The sequence below is a fragment of the Manis javanica genome, chromosome 4 (genome assembly GCF_040802235.1).
Source record: "Manis javanica isolate MJ-LG chromosome 4, MJ_LKY, whole genome shotgun sequence".
NCBI lineage: Eukaryota > Metazoa > Chordata > Mammalia > Pholidota > Manidae > Manis > Manis javanica.
This window is the reverse complement of record NC_133159.1, coordinates 86,076,843-86,103,956: the sequence shown is the minus strand read 5'-3', so window position 1 is coordinate 86,103,956 and position 27,114 is coordinate 86,076,843. Positions and strand designations below refer to the sequence as shown.

Below are 27,114 nucleotides of genomic sequence, written 5' to 3'. Positions count from 1 at the left end.
TGGAATTTTTCTAAGTGGGCTTCTATCCCCTCTCTAATCCACTCTAAATGATGCTATCAAATTAATTTTCTGAGAGAGGATATATGTATTCCAGGGCCAGGGGACTTGGCTTCCAATTCCAGCTCTGCTATTTTCTACTTCTGTGACTTTGGGCAACTTACCTAACCTCTGTGTACCCTACCCTCCTCATCTGCACACTGAGGATGATAATGGAACCTGTTTCCCAAATCTGCTGTGACAGCTGTGGAACACCTAGAACAGCATCTGGCATGCATTCAAATGCTCAGTAAATGTTAGCCATTATTTGCAGTTAGCACTGAGGCAGTCACACAAGGGACTGTCCCAAAACCCCCAGGAGATGCCCATGGGGCACCATGGAAGCTGCTGGACCTCACTACGGCCTTCAGTCTGCCCCCAACCGACCTTTCAGCTTCATACTGTGCATCCCCATGTGCCCTGTATACACACCCGGCACACAGAGGACTTACTATTCCCCAAACACACTCCAGAGCGCCCCCTCCTTGTCCTTGCTGTTCTCGCTCCTGGGATCTCTCCTCTCACACCCTTGCCTGATAAAACTCTGCCCATCACTCAAGCCAATCTTAACTCCTCCATGAAGACTCTGGCACCCCTCCAGCAGATGTGCTCCCACACACATGTAAATTCCCCCTAGTACAAGGGTCACATTTCTCTTACAGCAATTCTCTTTTCTACCCGTCTCACTGCAGTCCTGTCATTCTTCCTACAGGTTTGCAGCTGCTGGAAGGTAACACGTCATTTATCATCAATTGTATCCACATCACCTAACCGTGTGTAATATACTGGGGCAACAAAACAATAGAGTTGTGGGTGATCAGCACCACAGCCACTGCTGTGGCTCAGGAGCTATGCAAGTACAAATGAAATGAAATATATACCCTGCCAGACTGGAGTCCTCATCATAGTTTCAAATGACATCAAATTCACAATATAAATTGGATGATCTCTCCAACAAGTCTTTCTTCACAAGACACCAAAAATACAGTAGAATAAATATGAGAGAAGTGTGACTTGTGGCCCTACCCTCAAATACCAACATCATAATCACACAAAAAATGTGCCTCACATTATTACTGGAATCAAAAGGCCACTGATCACTGTGTATAGTTGGCTATGTGTAACTTTCTCCTAGCTCCACCATCTAGCAATCCCAACAAAAGCAACTCAGACCTCAATGACAGGAGCTTGTTCAATGACATCTCAGCAGCCTCTGGAATGTCAGTCACTGCAGAATTGAACATAAGGGCATATATACCATCCCTACCCTCAGACTCACAAGGAGTCCCCAAACTCCAAACTCACCAAAAGGAAGCCACAGCACCGCACATTCCCAACAGTAGAGCAAACACTCAGTGAGGCTGCGGCAGGGACATCACCGCCGCCCAGGCACCGGGTCAGGGAGCCCGCCCTGCAGTACTCCATTCTGTCTAGGGGCAGAGCTGTAATCTGACACCAGGGATTTAGACCTCTTTGCTGCAGCCACTCTGGGCATTCAAGAGCAGCAGCAAAGGGCTCTTTCATCCCCACTTGCACTTCAGCCATTCAAGACGCATCCTGCTCCCAGTACCACCAAGAGCAACTCCTGAAGACACCAGTTTGAAGAATCCCTATGAAGAAGTGACAATTAAAGATCGTTTGCCCTCAAATAAAAGATACGCTCTTGAAGGTCGAAAATACTCTCTCTTTTCAAATGCCTGGTGGCACCACAAATCCTCAGGCAGAACTGCCAAAATCCCTTTTAACAGGACAAGTCCAAGGAGGTTTACTAGACTGACTAGGTTCACTTCACCAAGTTCATTTAATTGCAGTTTGCTAAGACAATAAGAAAGTAAAACTACATGTTTATGTCAGACGGCACTAGACTATCTGAAACACCAACTCTTTTAATAAAAGGTCATAAAGTCAAGTCAGCCTTCTCATTCCTTATTATTGTTGCTTTCATTGAATAGAGATTTCTCTCCTTAAATTTTTACTAAAAGTATTGCAGTATCTTTTTCCCCAAGATCAATGGTCTTTCACAGAAAACAGTTCCCTACTCTTATCTTATACTCTCAAATCCTAATCCCACAGAAGCAAAGTAACTGAAAAAGTAAATCGGCACTCCCATACTACTTCCTCAAAGGCAAAGAAAAAACTGAAGCTTGGGGCACCCACATAAAATAACCCAATAATTTGTCATACAGGTAAAATCTTACATATAGATATGATAGGTACAGCTACCTCCAGCTAAATGTGTCCCACTTTGCAAAAACTAGCTGCCCAAAAACATCCTGAGAGACAACAGAAGGCTTGTGAACTGTAAAACTGAATCACCTGCAATACACACACGCTGCCCTACACTCTGTGGGTGCTCCATGAATATTCAGTGACTGAGTCACAGGCCAATTACAGAGTCCAGCAAGGACAGAGTGTATGTCTCCCCGGTCCTACTCTGGGAAGTGATGGGAATCTATACTTGCAGTTTGTCTTGGTGGTAGAAAGAACTGACAGAGAGAGAGATCTAAAACGACTAAGGTGTTGACAGGTTCAAATCATACCTTTCCCTGCACCTTTCTCCAAGCACCTGAGCCTTACAAAGTTGGTTTTGTTTCTTGCACCACTGAGGGGAAGTGAATAAAACTGCCATAAAGGTGCATAGCGTGTCCTCCCCAAAGAGCCAACAAGCTAAATAGTTGAGAAAAAAACAAAAGAGAAACTTACTTTTCATAGACCAGTTCCTCATCGATGGAGAAATAGTGGGTATTCACTGTGCTTTTTGGTCTGTTCCTTAGAGTAGCAAAATATAAACGATCTGAAAGACAAGTTGAAAAGCCAGGAGAAAACGTGAGAAGTAGGGAAGCTGAACCTGAGGGATGGTGAAAATGCACGAAGGTTAAAAATAACAACTGCAACTCGTTATTTACAGACCCCATTAGCACATGTAATTCTTGCAGAAACCTGACCTTTCCCAGAAATGGCCAGTGACTCAAGAGCACACAGCAGAGACGCAGATGAGAACCTGGCTGAGGGACCCAGCGATGAAATGGGGCTCCTTGTTTCAAGCCAGCGCAAGCAGATAGAAGCTAGGGGTGCCATAGGACTGGAGGTGCAAGTTTGGTTTAGAACTCTACAGACCTCAGCAGCTGCAGGAAGGGAAGAAAGGGGCTCTCTTCTCCCCTGCAGCTCAGGAGGCTTTCAGGAAGAGGAGGAGAGACTAGGAGGTGCTGCTGGAGGGTGTCCCGAAAGCCAAAGCCAGACATAGTGGGATAAAGGCAGAAAGATCTCCCAGAGCAGCATCAGCACGAGCTAGCAGAAGCCGGCGCTGTCCCATTACCGCGCCGGGAGGCCATCCGTGCGAGCTGCAGAGGGAACGAGGGACGCAAGACAGAGAAGCCGGAAGCAGGGGGTCCTCGGGGAGATGATAGTACAGAGAAGGAAATCGAACGCGCAAAGCGGCTGCAGGTCACCGGGGGCTTCGGGAAAAGTTTGGGGACAGTGGCTGGAACATAGGGGCAAGAAAGTGCAGAGTTGAGCGTGAGGGAGGGTTGGTGGATGCGGGGTTGCTGCTCCTCACCTTTCATGAACTCGCAAGCCCCGATTAGTTCCCCTGACTCCGCTGCCATCTTAATCAAGATACGCACGGGGGACGGCTGGGTCGTGGCCAGCTGAGGTCACCCGCCCCCGGGGGCTTCCCCACAGGCCAGAAGCCAGGAAGCGTGCAGTCCCGAACCCCCAGCCCGCGCGAGAGAGGCAGCAGGCGAAGACGGCTGGGCGGTCAGCGCGCCCGGTGCCCTGGGGACATTCCGTGGGCAACCCGAGCCCGCTCCGCGCGGGGCGCACACGCTCCGGGCTGTGGCCGCTCGGACTTGGACTCGGCTGCAGCTTCTTCGCCGCCGCCGCCGCGCCTGGGAAACGCAGACCAGCTCTGACGGCCGGGCAAAGTCTTTCCCCGGCTCCCAAAGTGATCATGGAGTAGGAGACGTCTGGCCCCGATCGCGCCGGTGGCTACTCTTGCGGCAACCGGCAGGTCTCCGGAGCCCGCGGGCTGGTAGCAGCTGCTCGGGCCCCTCCTTCTCCACCTCCTTTCGGCATTAGCGCTTCCTCCTCCTCCCCCTAGGTCCGCCCCCACACCTTCCTCCCCGCCCGCCTCAGCCCCCTCCACTTTCACGGTTCCGCGGCCATCCCTTAAAGGGACAGCCCCGCTCCTTTCTCCGCCCTCCACCCTCCGCCCTCCGCCCCGCGCCTCAGTTACTAGGCGCCCCGCGGGTCACTAGGAGCCGGTTGTTGAGGCTTTGTTACAGTCCACCAATTACTGTACAGGAAAACGGGGCCTCGGCCCAGAGGAGCCGGGAGGGGCCTGCCGACCAGAAACTTATGAATGAAACCGTGGTGCGGGAAGTAGATGTCCAGGAGGGTACTGCTGTGGCTTCCCTGCGTCCCTCCTTTTCTGCAGCCACTAAATCTAATCCCACTCCATATTTTTCTTCTTTCTCTTTCCCTCTCGCCCATTCACCCACGCTCTTCTAAACTCTTGCAGGCACGCCCACACACACTCAAGGACCTCAGATCTCCCTGCCCAGCCTTTCTTACAGCTAATATTTCAACCAACCTCCGTCCTCACCACTGACAGATCTCCATCTTCATAAAAAATAGTAGAGAAGCGCTACCTCGTAGCTCAGAAGAACACTTACTGGTGGTTTTCTCTACGCATACTGGACTCCGATATAACTTGTGCTTTGTTCTCACGGGGGGGATAACGTTCCCATGCGGTTCCCCACGTTCTCTCTGCACCACCGCGGTGGGCACAAAGTCATCACAAAGCCTAACCTTTGTAGTGCTCTGGTCCGGGAGCCGGGCGGGTGGGGATGGGGAGATCAGCCTAGGAGAGGGGAGGGCCCCTGGTCCACGCGGGAAATCAACACAAAAGAATTTCTTTACCTAGACTTAGCTGAAGCGCTGCAGGGAGCTGTTGCTCTCAAAGAAGCCCTCGACTGGTTTCAGTGAGGCTCCTCCTACTGTTTGAACAACTTTAATGCTGAGGGTCCCCCAGACCTGCCTAGTTAGAGGGCAGTTCTTCCGACTGAAAACGGCGCTACAGACCCACCATCAGAGGAGCGAGCGCTGTGAGTGGTTTCTCCAGGAAGAGAAAGGGATTTGCGCCGTCTTGGGATTTGCTGTCGCTTGTTTACCTCGGAGAAGGAGGGCGCACAAGTGAGGAGCCGGCTCCCCGACTTGGAAGGAGCGCCCTGAGGCCAGCGAGGAACGCTCTAGTCGTTGGCCTCGGCCCCTCAGTAAGCTTTGCTGGCTATCCAAAAACCTAAACAGTAACAGAAGTTGATAAGCGATAGTACTTAGATATTCAGAAAAAATACTCGGAACGTCTTCGTAATTCTAATCAAACATTCCCTGGCAAGATAAAAAGAAAAACCTACCCTAACATCTAAATCTTTAAACTCTAAGGCCAGAACCACATAAATGTAAAGCTTGGAAGAATCACTGAAGGGCACCTCACCGTCACATGAGGGAAAAATATCTCAACGAATTTTTAAAACTGTAAAAATCCTGAAAAGACCAGTTGTAACGAGTGTTCCACCCTATTGAGAGGCATTTCATGTTTTACCAGGCACCAGCAATGACTACCAAGTTCTAAAGAAGGAAGCATCCCTCAAACATGTCCGTACTTACACAATTAGTTGAATTTTGCCTGATTTTTATTCCCCCAAATCTTGATGTCAACAATCATGTTGGCCGAATCAAACTATTACTTGAAAAATTATGAGATTTTTATACGGAAAACAAAAATACAGAAAAGCAAACTATATGAATGTATCAATAAACTTACCGACTTTGTTTAAAAGGCTAAATTAAATCGATGACAGAGATCTATTTCCAAATTTGCTGACTTAAAATTCATGTAAAATCTAAATTCGCCTCACAAATTTCAACAATTTTTTAACCAAATGTACTAGAAAACTTGCATTAGAAAAAGAAGTCCATGTTCTCATTCAACGCATCAACTTTTAATTTCACAGAATAATCAAATGAAAAGAACTCGAAATTTGCACATTCAGAGAAGGCATATTTAATTGAACACCCTCTTGTTATTTTCTAAAATGAATTTACAAAACATTTTCTTTCATATAATTCTCCTGCTCAGAAACTGTGGTCACAAGGAATGAATTATAATGCAACAAATAGAAGTCCTTAAAGTTAAGAACTCAAAATGAAGAAGTATATTTACAATATGAATTTAGTGTATTTACATTATGAATATTATAATGAAACTTTAGAAGTTATTGTCCTCCAATTGTTACTATAAGTCTCTATAAGTAGTATTTTTAATGTCTCATGAAAAGAAAATAAGGGATTGTCAGTATAACTAAATCTCTCTAAACCAAAATCTGCACAACCTAAATGCTATAGAAAATTCTACAAGAAAAATGCAAACAAGATAGTGCACACACAGCACACAGATATGTCAAGGTTCTAATGAGATCATAAAACACTTTATTCTCTCAATTATCATGAGGTCAATGTTCCTACTTGTGTAGTTTCATAATAAAGGTGTGATTTCACAGTCTAATAGAGGAATATAATGGAAAAAATCTTATTTACAATCACCCTACTTAATAGAAATGTTAGGAATTGATTTTTATTTTAAACAACAATAACCTTGTTTTACACATAAAGGAAATAGAGAATTAAGATGTCACTCAACTGTAGAAAAGGAAAGTAATGTTAAGCATAGAAATTTTACAGTAAAGTATAGAAGTGTCTCAGGTTTGAAAACAACAACGTTTTGTCTAACTCTGAAAGCACTGCTTGAATCCTAACTCCAATGACCTGAGAGGCAGCCCACAGCCTGTGGTTGTGCACCTGAAGAGCTAAAAAGCTCACTGCTGGAGGCAGCTCCCAAATAGGTCACCACCCTCATTCGCATTCTGCCCCTTGAGGCTGTACCAAACACCCTTAGTCACTCTTGGACTAGTTATATCTTCAAAAATGCAAAGGGAGCTCCCTTGGACCATTTCTGCCTTTCAGTCTTCCCCAGATTTAAATCCCCATTTTCATCAACCTTTTCTTAAATTACATGGCTTCTGACCACCTTGCTGTCCAGACACTCTCTTCTCGGATTTGTCTGTGCCCCTCAGAAAGTGTGTCCCAGAACTGAATGCAGGCCAGTGGTGACCCGCTATGACCAGTTCTGAGATCAGAAAAAAGCAGTGATGGAAGATTCAGATGGAAACAAAAGCAATGAAAACAAAGTTTTTTGTATCATTTTGCTGTAAGAAAAAAGAAAAATATCTCTTGTTGGACCAGCAAGGAAAAATTTGCTCAGGATAGTCAAAGTCCTGACAGCTGTGATATTTACATATTCTATTATTTGAAAATTACCATCGTTTCTCATTACAACATACTCTTTTAGTTGCTTGCTCAGTGATGATGATATCTAAGCAAGTAAAAGAAAATATAGAATACATACTTTGGATTCTTTCTAAATATTTATTTTTAGTTTAACTAATAAATGAGGAGCAGTAGAAACCCACACTGAGTAATTTGAAATCCAAAGTAATTTGAATTGTCTAAATATTTTGATAATTCCTTGACTGATGCCAAAGAAAATTTTAAAGCAGCTTTTAGTAAAATATATATACAAAAAAGTTATTACAGTGCAACCAGAATACCAAAAATATGTAGACAACATGGCTCATGAAATAGCTGCCCACAGAAGCTAAGGTCTTAGCCTAACACTAATCACCAATACATGGTTAAGAATTCCAGACCAGAATCAAAAATTCCAAACCAGAGAAGTGACCCAGGAGGTCAGCTAGCTCCAGTTTTCAAACAGATTACATGGAACCCAAGATAGCAGAGCCCCATCTGGGGGTGGGAGTGGAGTGGTGAGCAGACAGGGCTTCTACAAAATCTTTCATTTTTAAAAGATCAGGTGACAAAATAGAGGAATAAAAACAGAAGAAGAAACTGATGTCCATAGTGGGCAACTGATGTCCAAAGTGACGTGGTTGGTTGGTGGTAGAAACAAGACCAGTATTAATTATTTGCTCTAATACCCACAATCTCTTCTCAGGTTTCTCCTAAATTGACTTCTCTTACATTGTTCAGCTCACAGGTTCTTAGACTTTCAGATAATAAAACACCAAGCATAATAATGTATAAGCATAATATCTTAACCATTTTCTTCAAAATTTTAGAGAAAATATTTAAATAATTTAAACTCAGAATGAAAAAACAACAAATGATGCATAATCTGCCATTGCTATTGTCATGCGGCTTCTATAAATATTTGAATTATTTTTCCACCCTGTAATTAAGATTACGCCAGCATTCTACAGAATATAGTTTAAGAAATACTGGTTTAGTGAACATTAAATAAAACAATTGAACAGTCATGTAACCTTAAACTAATGCAGCCAGTAAAAGAATGAGGCAGTTTTACAAGATAAAAGAAAGTTCCATGGTTTGTCGATATACTTAATAGTGTTCAATTATAGGCCAGTTTGCTACATTTTTCAAATAGACCACAACCCAATGTAGTTTTTAACTTTACAGAATTTTTCCTTTCACATTAATTTGCCATTCCTACTCTTTTCGGGGAAGAAGTAAAGTGGACATTTTTTTCTCCAAAAACAAATAATACAAATAATACACCTCTCATCACTCTTCACCCTATTACCACTACCTCAACTACCACCACCCTCATCTCCATCACCCCGCTGAGAAATATCATTAGTGAGCTACATGTTTTAATCTCAACATTACAACGTTTACCCCCACATGCACTTTCAATACATGTCCCTACTATACTTTGTACAGTTTTCCATCAGGAAAATAATAGTTAATTGCTAAGTTTTATTGAAACAAAGCACAGCAATTTTTGTCTCAGCTCTTACACTTGCCCATGAGGTAGGTGCTATGATTATTCCCATTTTACAAATGAGGGAGCCATCATGAAACAGATGCTCAAAAAATATTTAGAGAGATTGTGATTCTGGAGATTTTCGGATTACAGATGGCCACATGAGAGGAGAGACAGAGGCTTCCTCCTAAAACTGGATACAATTAGAAATTTTAATTGGTGCAACTAATCCTGATAGAGCAACAGGAAAGAGGATGGCATCAGACTGCACACACCTGGAGAAAAGAGCAGACCTCAGTGAACGGGGTAACGTACCAGAGCTGTGGCTCCATGAGACCTGAGCCCCTCCCCCACCCCAGCTCACCGGCGGGAGGAAGACAAACAGAGCAGGGAGGGAGTGGAAGGCTTGGGATTGCTGAGTACCTAGCTCCAGAGACCTGCGCTGGGAGCACGAACCTACATTTCATGGTGCATTCTTGAGACTCGCATGACTACTGGGTTGGAAAGTTAATACAAGCAGAGTTCCTGGGGAGACTGGGATTCCCACTGCTTGTGGAAAGCAGGGATCCATATATGTCTGCTCTGGGACAAAAACTTATACCTGTGTGACCGGCCCACTGGCTCAGGCAGTGGAGACAGGCATAACAGCCGGGAGGTGGGGAACAGCTCTTTCCTACCCCAAGTACCTCTCCCCTGTGACCCCGGACATTGCTTCAGGGGCTGAGCAGCTCGAGAATAGAGCTTCTGGACACTAGAGGGCGCCATATACAAACATGAAACGCCAAAGGAACCTTGTCCAGAGTAAAATTGTTAATACAACTCCCGAGAAAGATTTAAATGATATGGACCTCGTGACTCTTCCTGAAAGGTAATTCAAAATAAAAATCATCAACATGCTAATGGCGGTAAGGAAAGACATCGAAGAACTCAGGAATGAATTCAGGTCAGAGATCCAATCATTAAAGAACACGATGGAGGGTATTAAAAGCAGGTTGGATACGGTGAGGGAGACAATAAATGAAATAGAAACTAGAGAAGAGGAATACAAAGAAACTGAGGCACAGAGAGAAAAAAGGATCTCTAAAAATGAAAGAATATTGAGAGAACTGTGTGACCAATCCAAGCAGAACAATATTCGCATTATAGGGATACCAGAAGAAGAAGAGAGAGAAAAGGGGATAGAAAGTGTCTTTGAGGAGGTAGCTGCTGAAAACTTCCCCAATCTGGGAAAGGAAATAGTCTCTCAGGCCATGGAGATCCATAGATCCCCCTACACAAGGGACAAAAGGAAGACAACACCAAGACACATAGTAATTAAAATGGGAAAGATCAAAGATAAGGATAGACTGTTAAAAGCAGCCAGAAGCAGAAATAAGATGACATACAAAGGAAAGCCCATCAGACTAACATCAGACTTCTCAGCAGAAACCTTACAGGCCAGAAGGGAGTGGCATGATGTACTTAATGCCATGAAGCAGAAGGGCCTGGAAACAAGATTACTTTTTCCAGCAAGATTATCATTTAAATTTGAAGGAAGGATTAAACAATTTCCAGATAAGCAAAAACTGAGGGAGTTTACCTGCCACAAACCATCTCTGCAGTCTATTTTAGAGGGACTGCTATAGATGGAAGTGTTCCTAGGGTTGGATAGCTGTCACCAGAGGTAGTAAAATCACAGTAGGCAGGGTGGAGCAGCTGATTGTGAGGCAAATGCAAAGTTAAATTGACTATCTCTGAAGTCAATCAAGGGATAGACAAAAAGTATAGAATTTGATACCTAATATATAAAGAATGAAGGAGGAAGAAAAAGGAGAAGAAATAGAAAAGACCCTTTAGATTGTGCTTGTAACAGCATACTAAGTAAGTTAGGTTAGACTCTTAGATAGTAAAGAAAGTAAACTGGAACCTTTGGTAACCATGAATCTAAAGCCTGAAATGGCAGTAAGTACATACCTATCGATAATCATCCTAAATGTAAATGGACTGAATGCACCAATCAAAAGATATAGAGTCACTGAATGGATAAAAAAACAAGACCCATCTATATGCTGCTTACAAGAGACTCACCTCAAATCCAAACACATGCACAGACTAAAAATCAAGGGATGAAAAAAGATATTTCATGCAAACAATAGGAAGAAAACAGCAGGTGTTGCAGTACTAGTATCAGACAAAATGGACATCAAAACAAAGAAAGTAACAAGAGATAAAGAAGGACATTACATAATGATAAAGGGCTCAGTCCAACAAGAGGATATAACCATTATAAATATATATGCACCCAACACAGGAGCACCAGCATGTGTGAAACAAATACTGATAGAACTAAAGGAGGAAATAGAATGCAATGCATTCATCCTGGGAGACTTCAACACACCATTCACTCCAAAGGACAGATCCACCAGACAGAAAGTAAGTAGGGACACAGAGGCACTGAACAACACACTAGAACAGATGGACCTAATAGACATCTATACAACTCTACACCCAAAAGCAACAGGATACACATTCTTCTCAAGTGCACATGGAACATTCTCCAGAATAGACCACATACTAGGCCACAAAAAGAGCCTCAGTAAATTCAAAAAGATTGAAATCCTGCCAACCAACTTTTCAGACCACAAAGGTATAAAACTAGAAATAAATAGTACCAAGAAAGCAAAAAGGATCACAAACACATGGAGGCTTAACAACACGCTTCTAAATAGTCAATGGATCAACGACCAAATTAAAATGGAGATCCAGCAATATATGGAAGTAAATGACAACAATAACACAAAGCCCCAACTTCTGTGGGATGCAGCAAAAGCAGTCTTAAGAGGAGAGAATACAGCAATCCAGGCATATTTAAAGAAGGAAGAACAAACCCAAATGAATAGTCTAATGTCACAGTTATCAAAATTGGAAAAAGAAGAACAAATGAGGCCTAAAGTCAGCAGGAGGGACATAATAAAGATCAGAAAAGAAATAAACAAAATTGAGAAGAATAAAACAATAGAAAAATCAATGAAACCAAGAGCTGGTTCTTTGAGAAAATAAACAAAATAGATAAGCCTCTAGACAGACTTATTAAGAGAAAAAGAGAATCAACACACATCGACAGAATCAGAAATGAGAAAAGAAACATCACGATGGACCCAAAAGAAATACAAAGAATTATTAGAGACTACTATGAAAACCTATATGCCAACAAGCTGGAAAACCTAGAAGAAATGGACAACTTCCTAGAAAAATACAACTTCCAAGACTGACCAAGGAAGAAACACAAAATCTAAACAAACCAATTACCAGCAAAGAAATTGAAGTGGTAATCAAAAAACTACCCCAAAAAAAAACCCCTGGGCCAGATGGATTTACCTCGGAATTTTATCAGACATATAGAGAAGATATAATACCCATTCTCCTTAAAGTTTTCCAAAAAATAGAAGAGGAGGGAATACTCCCAAACTCATTCTATGAAGCCAACATCACCCTAACACCAAAACCAGGCAAAGACCCCACCAAAAAAGAAAATTACAGACCAATATCCCTGATGAACATAGATGCAAAATACTCAACAAAATATTAGCAAATCCAATTCAAAAATACGTCAAAAGAATCATACACCACAATCAAGTAGGATTCATCCCACAGCTGCAAGGATGGTACAACATTAGAAAATCCATAAACATCATCCACCACATCAACAAAAAGAAAGACAAAAACCACATGATCATCTCCATAGATGCTGAAAAAGCATTCGACAAAATTCAACATCCATTCATGATGAAAAGTCTCAGCAAAATGGGTATAGAGGGCAAGTACCTCAACATAATAAAGGCCATATCCGATAAGCCCACAGCCAACACCATACTGAACAGTGAGAAGCTGAAAGCTTTTCCTCTGAGATCGGGAACAAGACAGGGATGCCCACTCTCCCCACTGTTATTTAATATAGTACTGGAGGTCCAAGCCATGGCATTTAGACAAAACAAAGAAATACAAGGAATCCAGATTGGTAAAGAAGAAGTTAAACTGTCACTATTTGCAGATGACATGATATTGTACATAAAAATCCTAAAGACTCCACTTCAAAACTACTAGAACTGATATCGGAATACAGCAAAGTTGCAGGATACAAAATTAACAAACAGAAATCTGTGACTTTCCTATACACTAACAATGAGCCAATAAAAAGAGAAATCAGGAAAACAATTCCATTCACAATTGCATCAAAAAGAATAAAATATCTAGGAATAAACCTAACCGAAGAAGTGAAAGACCTATACCCTGAAAACTATAAGAGACTCTTAGGAGAAATTAAAGAGGACACTAACAAATGGAAACTCATCCCATGCTCTTGGCTAGGAAGAATTAATATCGTCAAAATGGCCATCCTGCCCAAAGCAATATACAGATTTGATGCAATCCCTATCAAATTACCAACAACATTCTTCAACGAAAAGGAACAAATAGTTCAAAAATTCATATGGAAACACCAAAGACCCCGAATAGCCAAAGCAATCCTGAGAAGAAGAATAAAGTGGTGGGGATCTCACTCCCCAACTTCAAGCTCTACTACAAAGCCATAGTAATCAAGACAATTTGGGACTGGCACAAGAACAGAGCCACAGATCAGTGGAACAGATTAGAGACTCCAGACATTAACCCAAACATATATGGTCAATTAATATTCGATAAAGGAGCCATGGACATACAGTGGGGAAATGACAGTCTCTTCAACAGATGGTGCTGGCAAAACTGGAGAGCTACATGTAAGAGAATGAAACTGGACCACTGTCTAACCCCACACACAAAAGTAAATTCAAAATGGATCAAATACCTGAATCTAAGTCATGAAACTGTAAAACTCTTAGAAAAAAACATAGGCAAAAATCTCTTGGACATGAACATTAGCAACTTCTTCATGAATATATCTCCCCGGGCAAGGAAAACAAAAGCAAGAATGAACAAGTGGGACTATATCAAGCTGAAAAGCTTCTGTACAGCAAAGGACACCATCAATAGAACAAAAAGTCACCCTACAGTATGGGAGAATATTTTTGTAAATGACAGATCTGATAAAGGCTCATGCTCCTCAACAAACAAAAAGCAAATAATCCAATTAAAAAATGGGCAGAGAAGCTGAACAGTTTTCCAAAGAAGAAACTCAGATGGCCAACAGACACATGAAAAGATGCTCCACATCACTAGTTATCAGAGAAATGCAAATTAAAACCACAATAAGATATCACCTCACACCATTAACGATGGCTACCATCCAAAAGACAAACAACAACAAATGTTGGCGAGATTGCAGAGAAAGGGGAACCCTCCTACACTGCTGGTGGGAATGTAAACTAGTTCAACCATTGTGGAAAGCAGTATGGAGGTTCCTCAAAATGCTCAAAATAGAAATACCATTTGACCCAGGAATTCCACTTCTAGGAATTTACCCTAAGGATGGAGCACTCCAGTTTGAAAAAGACATACACACCCCTATGTTTATTGCAGCACTAGCCAAGAAATGGAAGCAACCTAAGTATCCATCAGTAGATGAATGGATAAAGAAGATGTGGTACATATACACAATGGAATATTATTCAGCCATAAGAAGAAAACAAATCCTACAATTTGCAACAACATGGATGGAGCTAGAGGGTATTATGCTCAGTGAAATAAGCCAAGTGGAGAAAGACAAATACCAAGTGATTTCACTCATCTGTGGAGTATAAGAACAAAAGAAAAACTGAAGGAACAAAACAGCAGCAGAATCACAGAACCCAAGAATGGACTAAGAGTTACCAAAGGGAAAGAGACTGGGGAGGATGGGAGGGTAGGGAGGAATAAGGGCAGGGAAGAAGAAAGGGGGTATAATGATTAGCATGTGTAATGTGGGGGTGGGGGAAAGGGGAGAGCTTTGCAACACAGAGAAGACAAGTAGTGATTCTACAACATCTTACTATGCTGATGGACAGTGACTGTAATGGGTGTGTGGTGTGTGGGGTGGGGGACTTGAGCTAGGGGAGAGCCTAGTAAACATAATGTTCTTCATGTAATTGTAGATTAATGATAACAAAAAAATATTTAGAGAATGAGTGATTACAGTGTTGGGAGATGAACTTATGTGAATCACTTGGATATGTGAATCAGTTTCTTTTAGCCTGGAATAATGGGAAAAACTGGATTTATAACCAAAAGCCTGGGCTTCAGGCATCACTATATCACTATCTATATACTTTATCCTAAACTGTTTCCTCTGGCATTAAATAGAGGTTATAATAATTTCTCAGTCGCAGGAATAATAGTAGAATTAAACAAAAGTGCCAGTGCTCTGATGCCATCTTATAAATATTTGTTATTAAAGTTGAGCCCTACATTAAATAATAAATTACTTCCAAAATCTGACTTCCACAAGCCTCAAATTATTATATCTATTTGGATCTAAGCATTTTTAGTTAATTTACTCTTTGCTAACAAAGTAAGAAAAATACATACTCACAGAGCTCTTTTTATCAACTGAAGACACTGGCAGGGTATACGTTAACTTTGCCTTTCACTTCTGATTGCCTATGGCCCTGGTGCTCGCTCTAAAGTGTGATGGAGCCAATGACCCCATTCAGGCATCCTCAGTGGATTCCTAAATTCTTCTGCTCTGGCTCATGTTCTTTCAATTGTTCTGTTTCAGGAGCTTGAGAGATAAGTTGTTCCCTATGGTTCCTATTGTGACTCTTGGTGCCCCTTTGGAACTCTAGGTCTTCTGGTACCTACTCCTATGCAGGAACTCCAGGGGAAAATTACATTTTCAATAAACTAATGAGAGACCCTTGGTTTCCATTTTTCCCACAGAATAGTATACAATTATTGAACAGATTCGTGATGGTTATTCTCGTTTTATTAACATCTATAATTATATTGATTCCCATGGGAAACAACACACATATGTACCAAGCCTTCCCACATGAGTCTGTGTTATTCTTCAGATTATATCTAAAGTACAATTTGGATTTGTTAACGTAAGACAATAGTGATATATATAATCTAACATGCACACAAGAGTATTTCTGCTTATCCTAAAATATGCCTGTTTTAGGTAAAATATTTCTTTTTATAACCATGTTTTATTTCCCATAACATCAAATATACATTTTTATATTTGTGCATTAATTCAGCCAATATTTACTATCCAGTATTTGACTAGTGCTATGCTAAGTGCTACGATTACAATTAAGAATAAGACCAACTTCTTGTTCTTCAGAAATTTGCATTCTAGAAAGGAATATAGATTAGTGAGACACATGATAGGTTGAAGGAAGTCCAGAGCACTAGGAAGCTTCTGTGGAGAGCCTTAGTGCTAAGGAGTAAGGAAAGAGTTCCCTGCAGAATCCTAGACTTGTCAGTTGAATGGGAGTTAGCCAGGTAGAGGAAGCCAGAGTGCTGAGGGACCATGGTGGCAGGGAAGGTGAGAAGGAAGAAGACATAATGAGAGAGTCCTGCGCTGAAGGAATATTATGTACAGAGGATGGGGAGCAACAGAAAGAAAGCTAATTCAGAGATCTGAAGTAGTTCTTTTTGGTTCCAGCATAGAGTATGAAGTGGGAGGAAGGGAAAAAGATCTTGGTAAGAAAGATTAAAAATCTGGACCTTATCCAGAGAGCAACGGGGCACCAAAATGAAATATATTAAATAGGCAAAGCCTATTATGTTTTTAAATTTAAATTAAATTAAATTTATTTTAATAATCCCCCCATCAGGGGATATAAAAATTGCCAGAAATTGTCTGTAATATATTTAAACTAATTATAAATAGATTGGTGCATAGTCCATTAATCCTCAAAGAATCAAACTTACAATAACAATAGTATAAACTAAACCCCACTTAGTAGAATCTTCCATTGCTTCCTTTTCCTCTCACTATTAAAAAGACAAAGTACAACTTGTCCATTTCTTTTCAGAACATAATTAAGTGCATGAAAGGAAGAGTTGTCTGAAATTCCTGAAATAATTTGCATATGTTGGGGAAAAATGTAAATAAGATGATGTATATTTCTTCTAAAATGTGTGTATTTTCAGTAAAAGGGCCCTAAGCATATGTAAAAAAATAGAATATACAAAAATTATACCTCATTAAAACATTTTGAGTAACAAAATTAATTTAAGATGTGTAAGAAGTTGATTTCTAAAATACTTTTTAAAAAACTTTTAGAAATAATAAATTAACACAAATGGTTTGAATCCTTGACTTCTTAGTGGCAAGTTGATGTTCCTAATGATTAAAAAAAAAAGGCAGTGGCTATACTGCATGACACGCATACACCACCCAGAGAGACAGCTGGCCCCGGTCTTGCCTCTCTCTCCTTAAGAGAGAAAACATTCGCCAGTGTGCAGATGAAATTCTTCTCTAACTCGCGCTGTGTGGATAGAACCTTGGTGCTCTTGGGTATTCCCTAGTCACGTGTTCCTGATGGACTTCACCTCATCACTGCTCTTTACAGCATCCCTCTGAAAGTGATTTTCATCTTTGGAGCACCAGTAACCTAAGTACTATTAGCCTACTGGAATGAGAAAAAAAATGACTAGACCACTGACTTACCATACCACATTGACTCAACCTTTTCCTAACACTTTCCTGGCCAGAACTTTTGATTCCCACCCCTCAACCTCTTCCTCCTCCAGACTTCTCCAGCTCAATACACATGGCCACCATTCACCTAAATGTACAAGCCACCTCCAAGTTGAGGACCATTTTCACTTATGCCCCGCATCTCAACATTCCACATAAGTTGTTTGCTCTGCCTTCATAATGTATCCCAAACCCTTCTAATTTTGTCTTCATTGCAAACATCATCCCTCCCCTGGACCTCTGTAGTAGGCAAACATTGCCTAACTTCCATTTGTGTTTTGATATGTAGGTAGGACTCAAGGACTATGGTCCAAGGAATACCCCTATTGTTGTATCCTTTAAGGACATGGGGTGTGGGGAGAAAGGGGAAAATGGTGACGTTGTTTTGTTAGTTTATCCCTTCACAAGAAGGTGTCCTAGGGAAGAGATACCTAGGCACCCACTGCCTACAAGCTGGTGTGGGATGGGGTTATTGCTGTGTCCACCTCATCCTCCTGCCTTGCTTCACACTGCCTCAGCTCTGGACAGTGGGATGAGCCCAACTGGGATGTTTGGTCAGAGCACTGGTTCCCATGCTTGTCAGAACACATCTTCCTCTAGTTGGGAAGGAAGATGGAGTTGAGGCTGGAGACAAGATAAGAGCCAGACTGTGAACAGCCTTGTAGGCCACTCAAAAGAATGTGACCCTTTATCAAGCAATGGGAGTCACAGCAGGGGAAGTGACATAACCAGATGGATAGTTTCTAGTGCAGTGCATAGAAAATGGTGAAAAGATAATAAATAAAAATGACAATAATGGGGAAGGACATGGATATTAGTGCCTAAGGATTGAAATTATAAGGCTTGATATTATAATATAATATAACATAACATTGATATTATAATAACAAACCCATGGTTTTTAGCTGGAGTTCAACATAACACCTTTTCAATGAGTGTTTGTGGGTAATGTAAGAATTCCAGAGTAGAATAGAAACTGTTGTGGGCTCTGAGCTCCATTAAAAAATTTCAGAAAAAGCCCTTACTAAGCACAGACCATCAGCAGTTAGTGGATTTATAAAGGAATTAGTTGATGAGAAGGCAAGTGAAAGCCTATAGTTTAGCTTTTGGGGCACTGATATTTTCTTTGAGTGAAAAGTCATTTATATAATGAGGTAGAGATTACATAGAATAGAGGTGAATTATATATTATTTCATAACTCTGAGATACATAGAGTGATGAAAATGGATCACAGGATATTTTTGGATAATAATGTTGGTTCTGAAATGACCATATGGAAAAACTGAAATATAGAAAGCAAATTTTGAACAGGATAGAGGACTATTCAATAAATGACATTAGGATAATTGGTTAGAAATATGGGAGTGGGAGAATAATTTAAGTTTCATCCAAACTAGAATGAATCCCACGTGCATAAAAGAGTTAGACACTTTTTAAATCAATTAATAGAAAATAAGATTAATTATCCAGTCACTCCAGGCAGAAGAAGTGCAAACCTAACAGAAGAAACTGCAAAGAAAAAGATCAACAGGTTTGACTATGTAAAAGCTTAACCAAAATGAAAAGGTCAGCATCAAAGCAAAAAAATATTTTCAGGAAATATGATAATGAGTTATTATGTTTTATGTAAAGAAGTATGCAAATTTATAAGAAATCACAGCAATCACAATAAAGTAAAAAATGTAAACAGCAATTTACAAAAGAGTAAATTCAGCCAATAAACACATGTAGTCAAAGACATGAACACTGAAACAATAGGCTGCCTCTGTTTTTAATATAACAAATTATAAAAGAGAAGAAAGGTTAAGTGTGTATTACAACTCAACTACTAAATTGGCTATTATGCAAAAGTCAAAGTGATGATCAGGAAGGTTATGTATGTATATTTACACAGAAGATAATTAGTAATAATGGCTATTACTTTTTAATACCTATGTCATTCCAAATTGTATGGCAAGCCTTTCCATGTACATTTTCATTTAACCAATATTTAGTCATACATAATCATTATCAGATGGTGATACTGAGGCTCATAAATGTTCAGATGTGCCCAAAACTGAATAGTTAGTGCATCTGGGACTAGAACCCACGTATAGGTGCAACTGTCCCCCCAAAGCACATGACTTAGACCATCATGCCATCTCTTCTATATTATATTAAGTTCTATATTTTGAAAGCATTATTAAAAATTGTATATATATTAAAATACTATTGTCTAAGAAACCAAACAAACATTTAGAAAGATGACTGAAAGAGAATATACCAAAATAATAGTGTTAGAACGGATGGGTTACAGGTGATTTGTATATTATATACTGTTTTATTATTTTTTGTTTGGTTTCTTTAAAAATATTTTAAAAAGGACAATACCTTGGTTTGACCCAGCTTATCTCTGGTCCTACTCTAAAACTTGACAAAAGTAATACACTAAAAAACCTATATGCCCATTTGGTTTATGAACTTACTTGCAGTTGTAAATATAATTGTAAAAATAAAATCATGCATTGCACTTGAAGAGTAATTCATCTTAACCAAGTCATAGAAATAGTTATTTTGTTAGGGCAGTGGGCTATAGGGCATATTTTTTCTGTATTTCCTTTTGTGTTGTTCATAAGGTTATTTTAAAAATAAATAAAATGAATTTAAACTAATTATAAGGACTTTTTTATATGTAGCCCAGAATGAAGGTTCATATCCTGCAATGTTCTGTTTTTGTGTAAAATTTCAGCAATAGCATATTGCACTAAATGCTATGAGTTGCAGGTGCAAATGAGAACTACCATGTGTTACCAAGCAGATACCTACCCTTCAAAAACCTCAAACCTGGTTTTGTTACTCGTTTAAGCTCTTCACTGTTTCTTCTTTTCCTCAAGTTGAATTCTTCTGTCTCCCTTCATAGACTTCTCTTTTCTCTCACAAACAGACTTTTGGAGGGCCTTCTATATGAGTTCATCAGATATACCCAAGCATATATGAATCCCCAGGGTAACTATGGTTTATGCGAACACTGGAAGCCCCTGCTACTCAGTAATTCAGGAAAGAAATGATGAGGGTAGATGCGAGAGGATATAATGAGAAAGCCAAATTCAAGACATCTTTAGGAACTGCAGTTGACAGGATATGCCAAACAGGTGTATATGAAAGTTGAGCAAGAGAGAGGGAGACTACGACAACTCCCAGAATTTCAACTCCTTCACTAGCGGAATGGTGATGCCATTTTCTGAAACAGTGCTATAGGATGTTCATGGGGAATGAAATGAGCTCAGTTTGTATTTTCTAGAATTTGAAGTATTTGCTGGACAATGAGAAGGAAATGGTAGTAAGTACTTGAATATGTAGATCTGAAGTTCAGGAGAGGTGGATGGGCTTGACTAACAGGTGTGAGAATCTTCAAAAAATAGGCATGGTCTAAATTGCTGGATACGGATAGTGAGGTGATAAAGAACATGGCCTCTGGAGAGAGACTCTCTGAGTCCAAGTCCTGGCCCCTCCCTTTAGTAACGGTGCAACCTTGGACGTATTACTAGCCTCACCGTGCCTTAGTTTCCTAACCCATAAAACAAAAATAGGAAGAGTACCTACAGCATAATGTCATGAAGAAGAAACCAGCACGTTTGTAAATTGCTTAGAATAATGCACAGCACATAGTAAACTCAGAACACATATCTTTCAAATAAAATTTTTCTCCTAGGAAGAGGGTATGGAACAAGCATTGAAGAAAATCAGAATTAGCCATGGGGAATATCAACATTTTAAGGCATGGGTAGAAAGAAGTACTCTTGAAAGAGAATGAAAAATAGCTCCAGATAGGTTTTCTTTTCTCAAAAGACACCAAAACTGAGATATTGAAATATAGAGGTGATAAGAGAATTGGAACTTTACTCCTGGTGACAGATTCTCTATGACCTTAATGAAAGGACTCTCAGATGATTTTAGAAGTATACTGTTTTTAGGTTCTATAGGAGTAGAAAGAAGGAAAGTATATCTTAAAAGCAGTATTACTACTCTCTAATTAATAAGTTCCTAGACTTTGTAGGACTAAAAACCACAGATATAAAATGAATACACCAGGCACGAAATCAAACTTTTGCTCTCACCCTCATATCTGGCAATGTTCATAATGTGCTGATGCCTTCAAAATGCAGGTAACGTACTTTTTTAAAAGAATTCAGTTTTTTTGTGGTCCTCTACTGTTTCTACTCACCACACGTATAGGTGTGATTTCCAAAAACGTGGGTGTTTTCCACATTAAGCAATTCTCCAATTCTCTATAGGCACCAGCTGGGTGTCCTACAATTCAATTCCATTCTCAAATTAAGTACCTGGAGTTAGCACAGACCCCATAGGTTAAGGGCTCAGTCCCACAAGACTGCTCCAGTTCAGGTGCCAGCCACTAGCTGCCACCTCTACTGACCAACCAGCTATAAAAGGGGGCACCCCCCAACTCCCTCCTCAGGTTCACTACTTTGCTAGAATAGCTCACAGGACAAAGGAAAATATTTTACCTCTTATTACAAATTTATTACAAAGGGTACAAATCAAGATCAGCTAAATGGAAGAAATGCATAAGGAAAGGCATGGAGGAGACTTAGAGCTTCCAGGCCTTCTCTGAGTGTACCACCCTCCCAGTACCTTGATCTGTTCACCAAGTAGGAAGCTCTCTGAATCCACTGTTTAATTCCTGGCCGTCAGTGACTGACCTCAGTCTCAAGCCTCTCTCCTGTCCTCAGAGGTCTAGGGGTGGGGCAGCAACTTCCAACTCTTTAATCATAGTATGGTTCTTCTGGTAACCAGCCCCCTATCTTGAAACTACCTAGGGGCCCAACGGGGTCACCTCATTAGCATAAACTCTGCTACACTGAACTTGTGAATAACAAAAGATGCTTCTCTTACCTGGTAACTCAGGAAATTTTCCAAAGTTTTAAAAGTTCTGTGTCAGGAATGGATACAAGACCAAATATATATTTTCTATTATCACAGGTAGAAAAAGAAAGCCTAAGGATTATTTGGGAAAGGAAACTTCCTCAATCTTTCCATTTCATAAGTGCCCAAAACTACTTGTTAAGAAGGGATTTTTAATTGGAAATATGTGAACTATAAGCTAAATGTCAGTATTTTTTGCATTAATATGAGGCCATTTGAGCTTTGCTAAGTCTTAGATTATGTCCAACTATGCAGTGTTCTAATTTAGGCTTCCCCGAAGGAAGATGCTAAAGCAAGGATTCATGGGCAAGCAATTTATTTGGGAGATGCAAGGAACACCAAGTGGGGAGTGGAGAAGTTGGGCAGGAAAGACAACCAATAGAGGGGGTGTCTTCAAGCCCAGCTGCAAGGGTAGGCAACTAGAGCTTATTCCTCCTGGATGCTCCAGGTAATGGTGTAAAACCATCTGTCTCAGAGCACCCTCAAATCACCCAAAGAGCAAGGGAGCTCCTGTAATTATCTACCACCTCCCACCAGACATTGGCTGAGGGCTGCTCCTGGGATGTTAATGCTCTCACACTTCCCTTTGGTTCTTGCAAGATTCTGAGTAACTCCTTAGGCACAGAGTAGCAGATATTGGCAGGTGGAAGTCGTAGAAGCCAGCAGAGGTGAGAGTACAGCGTGAGAGATGACAGATAGAATCAGAAGTGACATGTCCCTTAGAGGTCATTTCACTGCTGCTTTTCATGGCAAAACTCTTCAAAATTTTCCTGTCCTCCCCATCTCCTATTCTTCCCCCATCATTCTCTCTTGAACACACTCCAATCAGTCTTCTGTAACCACCATTCCATCAAAATTGCTCTTGTGAAGGTCACCAGTGATCCACATAACTGAATTCAGTGGTCAATTCTCAGTCCTCATCTTACTTGACGTGTTAGCAACACTGAACCCCACTGTTGGCATCCTTCTCCTCAAATCACTTTCCTTACTGAGCTCCCACGACACCACATCTCCTGGTCCCCTTGGGTCTCAGTGCCTGTTGCTCTTTTCAACTCCGTTCCTCCTCATTTTCTCAACCTCTTAAAATTGGAGTGCCCCAGGGCACAGAGCTTCCCTTCTAATCTAAGTCACTCCTGTAATGATCTCATCTCATCATATGGCTTTAACTCTGACCTACACACAAACCTGCACGTTTCTCTCCAACCCTGACCTCTGCACTGACCTCCTGACTTACATATCCAACTGCACACTAGACATTTTCACTGGAATGTTTAAAAGGCACCTCAAACTTAGGGTGCCCCAAACAAACTCCTGATCTTTCCCCTAAAACTTGCTCCTCATACAAGCTTCCTATTCTCAACGGCGATCCCATCTTTTCAGTAGCTCAAGCCAAAAACCTTGGATTTATCCTTGACACCTTCTTTACGTCACAAACCACATCTAATCCGTAGCAAGTCCTGTCACCTTTACCTTCAAAATATATTTGGAACTGGAGCAGTTCTCTGCTTCTACACCACACCCAATCCACCATCTAGAAATAACTGCAGCAATCTGACTTCCCTCATTATGTCCTTGTTAACAGTGGGTTAGTCTTTTCTTTTTTTAATTGAAGTATAGCTGATACACAGTATTATATTGGTTTGGGGTTAGTCTTAACAAAGCAGCAGAGGGGTCCCTTCAAAGTGCTCATATCACCTCAGATCATATCACTTCTTGGCTCTAAAGCCTCCAGTGCTATCCCAAATCATTCAGAGTAAAAGCTGAAACCCTTAAAATGACATGTACTGCTCTAAGTGACATAATCTCTCATCACCCTTCCAACTTTGTCTCCTGTCACTCTGCCCCTTATTCCTATTCAACCAGCCACATGGGTCCTTGTAGTTCCTTGAACATTCCAGATACACTCTCACACCAGGGCTCTTGTCCTTGCTGTTCCTTCTGCCAGGGACTCACTCTCACCTCCATTCGGGCTTTGCTCAATGCCATCTTCTCAGTGACTCCTTACCGCACCACTCTTAAAATCTGAACTCCCCACCCCACCACCAGCACTTCCTATCTCCCTTCCCTGGTTGATTTTCCTCCACAGTACTTAGCATTTTCTAACTTGCTGCATACTTTACTTACTTACTTATTTTCTTCATTGTCTGACTCCTGCACTAGATTATAAATTCCACCTGGCAAGGTTTTATTCCAGTTTGGCTCACTGTTGTGTCCTCAGAGCACAGTACAGAACCTGGCCCATGGTGGTACCCCAACAAATATTTTTAATTAATTAACTAAATGATGTAATTAATTAAACTGGTTTAATTAGCTAATTAGCTAACTAATCGTGAATGGTGAGGACAGAAGCAAGACTGAAGTGGTTTGAGACATGTCTAGATGGTAAGGAACATGAGATTTATAGTGAAAGGAACACTTCTAAGAAACTTGGTTCAGAAGAGAAGATGAGAGGTAAGGCAGGGTCCTGAGAGGGCTGCAGGACAAAGGGAATGTTTCATTTTGTGTTAAGGCTGGTATCTTTAAGCAACTGACAGACTGAGGGAAAGGGGCCAAGGGAGTCGGAGAGGCCAAGGGCAGAAGGAAATTCTAAATGACCTGAAGAAATGATGAGACCAAGATTAAGAATGAGAAATATTAGGCTTGGTAATGAAGATCATGCCCATCTTCTGGGACAGGCACCTGCAAACTTTATTATAAAGGGTCAGATGGTAAATACTTTAGGTTTTTCAGGTCATAAAGTCTCTGTTTTAACTACTCAGCTCGGTCTTTGGATTGCAAAGGAGCCATAGAGAATACATAAATGAAGAGAAATAATTGTCTTCCAATAAAATTTTATTTACAAAAATATGTCAGGCCCGTAGACCATAGTTTGACAACCCCAACTATAAAAGGAGGTAAGAATGAGAGCATATGTGCTTAAGTTTATGAATTGGATGGGCAAGTGGTAGAAATGGTATATTTGTCTAATTACTTCTATTTTCCTCATGAATGAGAAGATGGGATCACCTAAGAGAGGAGGGGGAATAGGCAGGGGTTTTGTAGAGGGTGGTGAATTGTGGGGAAGTCGGGGTTCCTATGGCCAGGATCCTCACTGACCTTAAACCACCTGATGATGTAACTGGCCTGTTGCTGGACTTCTACTTCCACACCTCTGGCAATAAGCTATTATTGCGCTATATATAGAGAGCAAGGCCCAGTGCTCTGGGCGAAGGCAGAGACATTAGTGCTCTATCTACCACAGGGAGAACAAGCCGGGTAATAAACCCTTTCACCCCAAAGAAACTTTCTACTCTAATTTCTTTGGTTACACTGAATCCTAGGGAACTTGCCGGGGGCTAAAACCCATTGGCAAGACAAATCTACATTTCCTATTTTCCCTTAAAGGTTTATGGTTTGTGCAAACATCCTCTTAAAAGCATAGAGAAATCTGAATAGAAATTATAACTCAACATATTACATCTCTGATTAAACGACTACTACACTAGTGGTAATTAACTCTCTTAATTAAGAGACTTAATTAAGCTTCTTAGCGGGAAAAGGGCAGGATAGGAAATTCCACCTGAAATAAGCCTGAGATCTATAACATCAGGAAAATGTTTTAAGTGTGTGCCCTTAAAAATGAAATTCATTAAATATTATATTATATCTGTAGAAAGTGACATCAGTTTTCCTAGAGCACGCTTCCACTCCTTCACTCCCATTCTATTGTTTTACTTCTTCTTCTGTTGTCTCTCTGCTCAATAATCCTTGGGCTACACCTGAGCCCAACAGGGGTACTCAGTGCAGGAGAATGGTTAACCACATGAACCTTGTGTTCAAGCCAGCCTGTGTTCAAAGCCCAGTCTAGCTGCTTTCATACCAGCCATGTGACCTAATCCAACCTGAATCACCTAATATAACCTTCACTTTTCTCCTCTGTAAAATGGGAATAAAAAAATGAAAAGGCTGTTAGACCAATAAAGTGAGATAGCAGACTTAAGGCAGTCAGTCCTGTGCTTGGCATATTGCCATCAATAAATGGTAGCTGCTATTGTCACTGTATTATTGCTCAGTTTAAGATAATTAACCTCTATAAGTTTTAAAGGACAAGAAAAACACAACAAAACAAAAAATCACCAGGCAGCCATACCCCAGGAATTCAGAGAGGCGATTAATGCAATAGTGTCTGTGAGACCTATTGAATTAGATGGTGAGATAGGTATACACCAGTCTTGATAACAAGCAGGAAAAAAGGTGCTTTCCCATAAAAAGAGTCTCCACCTGCCAACCACCCTCTACATAACAGTACTACAGAGATCATAAAAAAGACAATCAACTTCCTGGGCCTTTAACCCACTAGAAGCTGCCCTGGGCCTGAGTATAAGAGTATTTTCATGGTCAGCCAAACATACAGGAATTCTAGGGAAGTTACTCTTTCTAAAAACGCCCAGGGCAGTCACAGATGCCCCTCCCCACACACCTCAAGGATCTCAAAACAAACCAGCGAAATCCATGAGTACACACACACACGTATTTCTCAAAGAGAGTCATTCAGAGACTTACTGGGACCCAAGGTACACTTGCTTCATACCAACCTGCGATTTGTGGGGCCCATATTTCCTCTTCTTCATAAGGATATCCGCTTGCACTGTAAGGACCCCACATATTCTGAGTCACCTTCTCATTCTTCCAGGTGGCGTCAGCCGGGTACTC

General features: G+C 40.8%; 1 protein-coding gene across 5 annotated transcripts in view; it reads right to left on the bottom strand.

The window, feature by feature from the left end:
• Positions 1 to 27,081, bottom strand: part of CDC14A (cell division cycle 14A) — a 190,772-nt gene extending 163,691 nt beyond the window's left edge. For 2 of the 5 annotated variants that reach the window (XM_073234363.1, XM_073234362.1), the window contains exons 1-2: positions 26,997 to 27,081; positions 2,740 to 2,830 (exon numbers count right to left, since the gene is read on the bottom strand). In XM_073234363.1, the coding sequence (XP_073090464.1) occupies positions 2,740 to 2,830; positions 26,997 to 27,066 (161 nt within the window). In that variant the 5' untranslated portion in view covers positions 27,067 to 27,081. Of the gene's footprint in view, positions 1 to 2,739; positions 2,831 to 3,592; positions 4,134 to 26,996 lie in introns of those variants that run through there. The other 3 variants (XM_037018699.2, XM_037018691.2, XM_073234364.1) reach the window with 3 other exon arrangements.
• Positions 27,082 to 27,114: the final 33 nt, after the last annotated feature.